The sequence below is a fragment of the Oryzias latipes genome, chromosome 3, assembly GCF_002234675.1.
Source record: "Oryzias latipes chromosome 3, ASM223467v1".
NCBI classification, from domain to species: domain Eukaryota; kingdom Metazoa; phylum Chordata; class Actinopteri; order Beloniformes; family Adrianichthyidae; genus Oryzias; species Oryzias latipes.
Window position 1 is genome coordinate 21,424,740 of NC_019861.2, and position 10,669 is coordinate 21,435,408.

The window sequence follows — 10,669 nt, forward strand, 5'->3', positions numbered from 1 at the left end:
AACAATGAAAGTCTGCAACTGTCTCCAAAAAAAAAAAGAAAAAGAAGTTTTGCGCCTCTTCCACAGTTCAAAATGAGACCACTGAAACAGAGGAGTGGCCCTGCTAAAGCAAACACAGGTCCACATTCCCCCATATGACCCTAAAATCCCTGGAAGAAAGGGCTGCTCTACATTTTTGACATACTAAACACATGTGGTCACAAAACCCCATGCAGACTGCAAAAGAGCAAGATGATTATCGGTGGCCGATATCGCCACGAATCAAATAAAAGCTTCAAGTAAGTTTAACGAGATGATGAAGATTTCGGAAAACCAACAGAATTCCACACATTTCATGCCGTCCGAAACACAATGCAGCTTTCAAGTAAAGACACAAAACAGGCCCCCAAACTCCTTTCATGGGGGTCAGCCTGGCCCTTTCATTCCTACAGCATACTGACCCACTTATGCAGGATGTCCCAACCCCCGCCACTGTTATTGTGTGAAACAAACTCATCATTCATTGTTGACTGCCGCTCACAATTACCCCCACTTTTTAGTGCAAAGAAAGAAGAGGGGACATGATGCGCCGGAGGAACGGCAGCTCATTAGATTAGTGATGGCCTGCCACTGCAATTAACTGCTATGCAGGGAAATGTAGTGCTCCACTTTCCAGCACTTGGGACGCAGGTCTGATCGCTGAAAGGCGCAGACGGCTGGTTCCAACCAACGCCAGACCACCAACATGCCTCAACGTGTACAATGAAGCCACTTGGAATTACAAAAAGAAAAGGCTCTGAACAACAACAGAAAATAACCTCAAGGAGACGGGAAAGAGCGTTTGAAGGAGAACTCTTTATACCTCAAAAGAGAAATAAACAATGACTTCATCCTTCCAGGTGTTTACAAAGCACAAGAGGTCGCCCCCAACGGCACACAGTCCCAAGGGAGCAGTAACTCTGATCAACTTTGTTCACCAAAAGGAAATGTCCCGGCTGACTCCTCCAGCCAAACAGTGCTGTAGATCCCCACCTGGTCAGGAGGAAGTCAAAAACAAGGACAACTTCCACCCTTTGAGGCTGACCGGACACACACGGGTCATACAGGCAGACGAAAAACAGCCTGTTGACCTCCCTAGCACAAACAGCCGATGATGGTGGAGCTCTTATCTTACACTTACCTCCCTTTCACCATAAAAGTGGATAGATTTTATTTAAATTCTTAATTATTTGCAAGTCAAATGATCCTAATATCTCCATTAACTTTATTTATAACAACCTGGGTGCTACGCTTAAACAGAAAATTCAGCATATAGCCAGAGCAGCAACCAAACCTCTACGAACAACAGTTCACTTAGATCAGACAAATAAAATGAAAGAAAAAAAAAAACTTATCTCCCACTATGTGTGTGCTGACAGAGGGTGTGTCCGTCACAGGGGAGGGGGTTGGAGGGAACCTTACCTGTCTGGCTTCTTCCAGAGATTTTTGCAGCCTGCTGATTTCCGTTTCATACTGCTCCTTCATGTTGTCCACCTCCTGATCGTGAGCAGACACCTCCTCCTTCAAGGCTCCCTTCAGGGCTGTTAATTCCCTTTCGCGCTTCCGCAGCAGCTCCTCCTGATCCTCCTTCGCAAGGAGAACTTCCTGCATTGCCAATTTCAGCTGCATCATGTCCTGTGACAAAGTGAGACGGTTGTAGTCCCCATTATCTTAGTGGAGAAAGAATCAAGGAAAATCGCCGCTTATCAGTCGGGTTTGCTCTGACCCTTTGATTCATGCTCACATTGACTTGAACAGATTTGTGTTTCTTTTTGTCAGATTTGTGAAGGATGCTAGTAAATGTTTAGACATATTATTATCAACATGATAATTTTAACTCCGAAATGTCATCTCAGAGTGCTGATAATTAGATTTAGGGTTTACGCCACTTACTGCCATAATGGCGTCTTTTTCTCCATCAGCTGCAGCAGACCTCTTTGCTGAGTCGAGCTCATCGTGCATCTCTGACAGCTGCTCCTGAAGGTCTCTGATCTCTGTCTGGTTCTGCTCCCTCTCCATTTTCACCTGGAAAAGTCTGACCAAGCACACAACCTGTCACACCACAGAGCAGGCCTGTTTTAAAGTCTACCCAAGCCCATCTGGATCTGCACACCTGCACTTTGAATTCACAGCACTTGAACTTCAGTCCTTCATGAAGCCCATAGAGCACAGAGCTTAGACTAAAGACTTGAATGAAGGAAAGCTTATGTCTAACCAGTGTCCAGATGACAACACCTGCAGATGATGTGAGACACTTTCAATAAGCCCTGTGTTGGCTTGCAGAACATCTGCTCAAAGCTAAAATGCATATATGTTCACAGTTCATATACACTTTTTATTTGATCATTTATAAATAAGTTTCAAAGAGAGAACACCTCTGACTTTGGTCAGTTTTTACTCATAAAAAGCCCTTTAAAACTCTGGACCAGTAAGGAAACTTCATGTTCCACAACCAAGTAACTCACTGATATGATCATACAAAAAAAGACAAAAATAGAGCTTATCTGCTTAGACAATGCAACTCGGATCGGTGTGAAAAAACTTGAGAAATGGAAAATAAACATTTACCACAGATTACTATGACTAAAATGTCCCAAAATAAGACATTATAAGCATCAGCGCATGTTTTTAAAGAATGGGAAATTGTCTGCACTCACTCTTCTAGTGTTGTCCGGAGATCTGCTTCTGTTTTGGCGAGTTTTTCCTTCAGCTGCACACACTCCTCCATGCAGCGCTGGAGCTCCTGCTGCAGCTCCTTCAGACTTAAACCAGCCTCTTTCTGGGTCTGATTGTCCTGATAGTAAAATACATAAAGCAACATGCTGAGATTTTTTGTTGTTCTTGTTGAATTAGTCTGCACTCAAACTACAAAGAGAGAGCTTACTTAATTTTTCATTTCAATATCAAGATGTGATTGCATTTAATAAAAATGTTTTTGATTTTGTGTTTTTTTTTAGATAATTAAAAAGACTCAATTACAAAAAAAACAAGAGTTCTGGTTTCAGACAATCCAAAAAAATGACCTCACAAAGATTTAACTTTAAAGTAAATCTCTTCTTATACTTCTTCAAAGCTACATCAACATTTAATGAAACAAGAGTTAAAGGTATTTATTTTGTTCCAATATCCTAACATGAATGCACACTTGTATTAATCTTTATCAGCTCTATTATAAAACCAAACACCACTCTTAATGTATCTTTTTAAATTCAAAGGTATGTTGATTTTATCCCTTAAAGCTCTTTCTCCAGAAAAGTCGGTCGGAGCATATTTTCATGCAAATGTTCTATAATAAAAAGGCATGCATACACAAACAGAATGTCAGCAGCAGCACAGCTGCAGCTAGATTGCTGTTACCACTATTTTCTTTTCCAGCTGCCTCTTCAGTTCGGTAATCTCTTTCTCCAGTTCAGCGTTTTGCTCCTGCAGTGCTTTGGTCTGTGCAGCAAAGTCTGCAGACTGACAGCAGATAGCAGACATTTGAAGTTGGTGTATCCACACTTTCATTATCTGGTAGTTGCAATATTTATAACACAACGTTGTTTTTCAGGTGGACAACTAGAGATCATCTCGACAATGCACCACTAAGAACTTACTTTGGTGTTGCCTTGTGTTGATGCCGTGGCTCGAGTCTTCAATGTCTGTATCTTTTCAAACACAAGGTTGACTTTCTTTTTTGTAACTTCGTCATTATCGTTGCTCCTGCAGACACACAAACAAAAGTCGTGAGTCTTCTGAGAAAAGAACGGGTCAAATTTAGCTTGATATGCATCAAAAACTGATTTGTTACATCATACATCAATGTTTTGTATTCTTTAAAACATGCTAACTATGGTGATCTTAAAAACTGATTTCTAGATGATAAACTGTTGTTTTTGAGTTTACTAACAGGCTTTGAATAATCATAAGCAGCAAAAAAAATAAAAATGGACGGATGGTTTTGTAACAAAAGGATGATGGCAGAATTTTCTTGAACATAGAAAAGCAAACGTGAAAACAACAGAATAAATAAACTTTCATATTGTATCAGAACACATTTCAGAGCTGTCACAGAAACCCCGAGCCGCCCAGGCTGCTCTCCACTCCTCAAACAGATGATTTTCATTAAAGCTTTATAACCCCCGCTGGAAAATGTTTGTCTTGCGAGGCTCGGGGAATGTTGCTCGGTTTCAGCCCCTGCACTTCCATCTGCGTTTCCCCTCCTTTGTCCTGTGATTCCTGACCTGTGGCCCGACACACCCAGGCTGTTTCCTGTTCTCTTTCTACTATTGGCTCCATCTGTACCACATGCAAAAACTGCAGATGCAATGTGGGTGAAAATCATTGAAAGTAATGAGGCTGGTTGAGTCAACAGTTTTCAGGGAGACGATTCCTCGTCTACATCAATCCTTCAAATATATGTATCACCTTTGTGTGTCAGACTGGACTGTGCGACAGGTGAGGTACTTGTACTAATTACTGCCTCTTCATTAGTGATAAAACATTAGCAGTTTAGCCTCAATCATGCGACAGATCAAATTTAAACATGGACGTAACTAAAAATGTTTAAAAATTTAGATTTAGGAGAAAAGTTTTTGTTTTTTCACCCAAAATGGAAACATTTTCTTTTTAATTCCAAGACCAAAAGTTAACTTAGCACGTGGGGAAAAGAAAATAAAAGGCTGCAGCTGTGTTAAGGATAATAAAAAATTGGTTGACTTTTCACAGGCACTGAAAAAAGTAGTTGGAAAGGAGTTGATCGTTATCTACCGGTGCGAGTTTAGCCAGGTCGGTATTGAGTTAATCTTCTGGATCTATTTTTTCTGAAAACAGACCAAGTGGATTAGCACCTTTTCCATTAACGTGACTGAATGAAGTTGGCTTTCTGTTTCTAAAACTGCAGTTCAATCTAGAGCTAAGTAAACATGCATATAGGAAGGTTTATTTTCCTTTTACGCCATTTCTTGTTCCTCTGTTGCAGAAAAATTGTTGAAATTTCAAAAACGGAACAATATTGTATTGAATAGGATGAATCTTGACTGAAATTATGACACTATCAATCGAAATCAGATTAAATCATGTTTCTGGGGATGTATTTACTTTTAAAACTCAAATTACTGGTATAATAGGGTGGAAAAGAGGGATTCTGGCTAGAAAGCAAATGAATCACCCAGCCTGGATGGGAGTGTAAAGATATCACATTCCATCACTTTTTTTACCAACAGCCCAGCTGAGATAAAAGACACTTAAAGTGACAAAACAGTTTCATCATTCACATAGCCCTGGTTTGTTGTTGTTGTAATTTGTTAAATGTGGTCTTTACAACATCAATTACTCCCTTCACTTAAAATATTTTTACAGCACAAATCCACATTTTACAAACATTTGACAACAAAAAATAATCTGAGAGTGATAAACAGAATGGTGTGGTGAACTCACCCCTCTTTAAGATAATTAAACAGAATTTGCTTGGCTGTCTCTTCATGTGTTTGCTGGGAAAGCTCCTGCTGACCCTTGAGGAGATCAGGTGTCGCCTGAATACCACAAGAAATGAGAAGGAGGATAAAAGTTTTACTGATTTTACAAAACTGAAAGCAGATGAAACTCATTGAGGTTATAGGTGCTTTTTACCTGAACATCTGTCCCTACACCAGGCTTTTCATTGGAAGGAGGCCTCAGCAGAGATGATGACGGGGATGCAGAAGTCTTCGGCGCAGACGATGCTTCAGCTTCACGTTCTTTACTCTTCAAAGGTAACAAAGATGAGTGTGACTGTGGCCTTTTGTAACCTTGTATGAAGCCAAGGCCTTTAGGGATGGTGCTCTGGGGTGAGCTGGGCTCACTGCGGACATTAGATCTAGGGTCACCCTTGCCATCATCACCACTGGCTAGTTTCTGCAGTCGTAGCTGTGAAGGCCGGAGGACATGCTCCATGGATGTGCCTTGGTAGTGGTAGAACTCATCTGTAGGGTTTGTGGTGTTTCTTAGGCCGAGAGCACTGTCCACACTCCGTGAGCGCTTCCGATCCTCTGGATTGATCCTGTTTCGGCGGCCCGCCCGGCCTCTGCGCTGATGACTTGAGCCATCAAACTTCTCGATGAGTTCATCAACGGCAGGAATGGAGCCGGTGTCTATGTCTCTGCCTGAACCTGGATGGAAGGGGATGTAGCGGCGATTCTCGTGGCGGTTTATGGTGTCTGCATATAAAACTTCCATTTGATCTTCCACCGGAGTCTTAGGCGTGGAGGGTGAGGAGGAATGGTGGGACCGAGGGGAAGACTCAAGAACTGGCCCACTGGAGTCAATTCTGCGTAAAGGAAGAACGTCCGGCTCACGGCGGGAGCGCTCAAGGCTGGAGTTGGCACTGCTCACAGAGATGGGCGATCTGCAGGAGTTCTTGCTTTGCTCACTTAAAGGACTGGAGCCCACAGGAGGCTGAGATGTAAGAACGGGCTGACTTTTAGAGGTAGGCTTAGAGTGAAGTGAATTAATGTTGGTAAGAAAAGGTTTGTACTGTGGCTGAGGTACTTGTGACTGTGGCTTGGTCATGGGTTCAGCCAACTGGGCTGGAGCCAAGGGCTGAGATTTTGGAGTTGGGAAAGGTGTCTTATTCAGGTTCAGGTTCAAGGAAGGATTTTTTGTTTTCCCCTCGAGGTCCTTTTTTCGGTCAAAGCTTGATGACCTTCCTCGGATAGGTAAAGCAGATTTGGAGGGTGAACTCTTGAACTGGTTCTCAGGTTGAACCGGAGGCACTGAAGGGATGCTGCTGAAACCTTCTAGATTTAAGGAATTAGTCTCTGGATCATATGGTTGTAGAATCTCTGGATGCCTTTGAAAATTCAAAAGAGTGGAGGGTTTCTTTTCTTGTGATTCACTAACTCCATTCTGAGTACTAGGGTGATGCATCATCTTCTGTGTCCTGTACTCCATGAAAGGGCTGTTGGATCTGGCCTCCTTGTTACCTCTGAAGTCATAGTCTTGGTAATTTTCAATAAAGGAGCCTTCATTGTCAGTGTAACCATTGCTGTAGGAGTCAAGGGACTGCGGGCCCCTGTCCTGGTTGTTCAGAACTACATACGGGTGTCCATCTATCCCCTGCACTCGGATGCTGAGGCCATATGTGCCGGCTTCATTACTATGCGGCCTGGAAGGTCGGGACGGTTGAGCAAAGCCCCGCTGTTGTCCGGTGTTAGGAATGCCAGGCACTCTATAGGACTCCATCAGGAATGTGGAAGGAAAATAAATCCCTCACCCTGGTTCAGGTGGCCAACCTAAGTAAACAAAGATTTAGATCAACTAGATTAGTCAAAGATGAATCATGACTGCCAAGTTTTTTACATAAAACAACACATCTTTAGATGTGTTTAGGTACTTCTTCCACTTTCTTGAATTTGTGTTTTCCTGTTTGTTTTTTTGAGGAGAAGATTGCTTAGGAGCATTCTCCTCCATCTGAACCATGACGCAAAAGCCTCAGTCTGCTGACAAACTTGTCCGAAACCATAATACCTTAAAGACATAGCAGACGTGTGAGTCAACATCTGACATCACGCTTTCGTTTAAGGCACAAACGGGCAGGTACGTCCCAGGAGGACTTTACAGGTGTGTAACTAACATGATGATTAGAAGTATTGGAATCGTCAATAACAAAAAACAAAAATGAGCTCAAACTAAAATGACAACAAAAAAGTGAAACCCAAAACTGATCAATTAAGGATAGAGTAAAGTAAGTAGTACACAGTGCAATTATTTACTGAAAAGTGCAAACACAAAAAAAAATACAACGATAGAAGGATTTCAAGCCTATAGGAAAAAGCAGCCATACACAGACACCTAAAGTGAGCCCTGCCTGAACAGTGAAGACATTGCATCAGCAGACACCATATGTCTCACAGAACAATAGGATTTTTACAGGTTCCTGTTTGTTTAAATGACAGTCCTCTCCTCCAACGTTACTACACAAAGATGGAACGAGAATGGCCTTGTGGAAGGATGCTGATTAGACTGACAACAAAGAAAAAGGCTGAATGTATCACATCCTCATCAGATAGGTTTTAAAAAGTGACAAGTTACGTCTTGTTTTGAAAAAAAAGAAAATACCATAGAGTGAAACGATAAAACAGAAACAAAAAGAACCGGTCTTTGTCTTCATTCAGCCAGTGCACTGCACAGATAAAACTGTCTGCTTTTTGCGTGTCGTGACAGAATTAGACGTTTAGCTTTATATGTGTATATATGTATCTATAGGATAAAGTGCGCTGATAGTCTGAATTAACAAAAAAAAGGCTGGCTTTGACTTTCAGAAATGCCAATTCTTCTCCAAAGGTAAAGCCTCCAATGAAAATTGTGTTTTTGGCATTTTTAACATGTTCTTGCAGCATTTTTCTGATTTTAGAGGACATGTATACGGAAAATTAAGATTAAATGTGTGTTTTTCTGAGTATTTCTTTATTTTAATTAGGAATAACAATTAAAAGAATGCTTTTATAATAGATGAAAAGATGATCTGAGTGGGACTTTAAAGTCTGCTAGCTTACAGTCCCTCACACCTCCAACCTAACATCATCAGTGCAACAAAAATGGTGAGCAATATCAGAACTATTGAGCCATACAGTTTTTGCGCCAGACCCCAGCTCAGTTGAGGAAAGCAAAGACATACATGGATCTTAACATCTTCAAGTGGATGCATCAAACTGAAGCGCAGCAGGGAGCTTGTGGCTTGCCGTAGTAGCTTCTATGTCACAGCTACAAGATTTTTTCCAGCTGGATTTTGCATCTGCTCCTGAATCACCACAATTTAAATGATCAAATACACAGAAATGCAATTTTAAGCTTAATTTTCTTAAAATATATCTTCTCATCATGAGAAAAGTGCTACAAGAACATGTTACAAACACCATTTTCATCGGGGTCAGTCTGTAAGAAGGAAGCTGTTCAGTATGAAACTAGAAAAATACCAGATTGTCTTCTCTCTTGAATTGTAGCCAGCTTTTTAATGTCAATCAAGAGTGGCCACGCCCATCAAATATAAGACAGCTTCACTCTGTCATCCCATGGTGACAGCTTCTTTCATAAAGCTTCAAATGGTGATTGGCAATACAGAAAATAATAATAAGGAAGCGTGCGTTGCTTTTGGCTCATCATGAACATTCTCCAGCTTCAACTGCTTTCCATCATCAGTGAGTTTCACCATGACTACAGCTTCAAAGTTCCCTCAATGAATCAGCTTCACTTTTTTTGGTTCACACAGGAAAGGCAAAAAAATAAATATAAGTATGCAAAGAAAAGCACTCTGCACAAGGAGGATGTAAGGAGCTGATTCAATCTAAAGATAATACAACTGTGGATAACCCAGGACACTTCCCAAAGCAGATATAGTAAAGGGTTTTTTTTAGCAATAAGTGTGTAATAGGGTTTAGATTTTAAGCTTAAAGTTAAATAAAATCAAATAAATCAGAGGAAGGATGCATGCGACCAAAAAGATTTACACTCAAAAAAGCAGCTTTTCTGCAATGTTTTGCAAATATAAAAAAAAAAACTTCAGGCTAGAATAAAACTGAATCCAGAGGAAAGAGTGTTGAACCAAAAACACCCAGGACAGCCAGGATTTACACTGTGGGAACGTGTGGTAGATACGTTATGTAATCTGAGGATGAAGTGAGGGAAAGTGTAGTCCACTCAAAACACAAGCACCTGGACTGGGGTTTTGACGCTATTTCTGCACTTAACACGCAGTGCAACAGGTGGAAGTGCGCACATTTACTGCTTATTCATGGATTTATAAACTCCACTTGACGGAGAGTCGTGAAAATTTTAAGACTGTACCAAGTGTATCAGTAGTTCCAAAAGAATTCTGTTCTTGTTTTTCTTACAGCTTTATCTACTCGCACTTGTTACTCACCCGCGTCGTTTTTTTCTTTCTCGTTCTGTCGCTGTTGTCTACAAAACTGGTGTCGGAATGGGTTAAAAGTAGACGAACTTTTCAGCAGAGTATCCCTCTAATTCTTTTCTAACTTAAGTTCTCCTGAGTTGTCTCTGGAGTGTGAAGGAGAACGGTTTCAGAAGGACGTCCGAGCCTCCTGCGGCCCCGCCCACTGACGCTGCGCCCCGCCCACTTCCCTTCATGAGAAAGGACACATTTACCGGTCCAAGACCGGATTTCACATCCCAAACCTCTGCAAAGCCGGCAAAACTAGATCCAGTTCCTTCTCAGGTTAAACCAGGCAAACTAAGATCGACTCAATTCAGTTTAGGGTTTTCACACGCCCCAAAACCAGAATTTACGCATCTATCTATCTTTTGTTTTCTTCTTTTGAGAAATACAGTAACTACACGAACTGCTGACATTTTATTCAAATCAAACTTTATTTACAAAGCACTTTCTATGCAAAAGTGACGCAAAGTGCTTTACACAATAAAAAAAAGTCTTAAAAAAAAGCAAAACAAAAACTTTTGCATTAAAAAAAACTACATTTAAAACACACACGATCCCCTCAACCCCTCCGACCCCCCACGTGCCCAACAAAACAAAAATGACAAAATAGAAATAGAAATATGAGAATCAGGACCAGTTATTATATGTAAGATTTCGCGCTCCACTTTACAACAAATTCACCAACATGCTCGCCTGAAACTTCAAGACAAATCAACTATTTGCATTGGGGGGGAGTTTTAA

General features: G+C 41.1%; 1 protein-coding gene across 2 annotated transcripts in view; it reads right to left on the reverse strand.

The window, feature by feature from the left end:
- cgnl1 (cingulin like 1) overlaps window positions 1-10,049 on the reverse strand; it is a 30,694-nt gene extending 20,645 nt beyond the window's left edge. For both annotated transcript variants that reach the window (XM_011491359.3, XM_004067327.4), the window contains exons 1-8: window positions 9,896-10,049; window positions 5,629-7,268; window positions 5,437-5,531; window positions 3,615-3,720; window positions 3,376-3,477; window positions 2,676-2,812; window positions 1,912-2,053; window positions 1,441-1,653 (exon numbers count right to left, since the gene is read on the reverse strand). In XM_011491359.3, coding sequence (XP_011489661.1) covers window positions 1,441-1,653; window positions 1,912-2,053; window positions 2,676-2,812; window positions 3,376-3,477; window positions 3,615-3,720; window positions 5,437-5,531; window positions 5,629-7,218 — 2,385 coding nt within the window. In that variant the 5' untranslated portion in view covers window positions 7,219-7,268; window positions 9,896-10,049. The remainder of the gene's footprint in view (window positions 1-1,440; window positions 1,654-1,911; window positions 2,054-2,675; window positions 2,813-3,375; window positions 3,478-3,614; window positions 3,721-5,436; window positions 5,532-5,628; window positions 7,269-9,895) is intronic.
- Window positions 10,050-10,669: the final 620 nt, after the last annotated feature.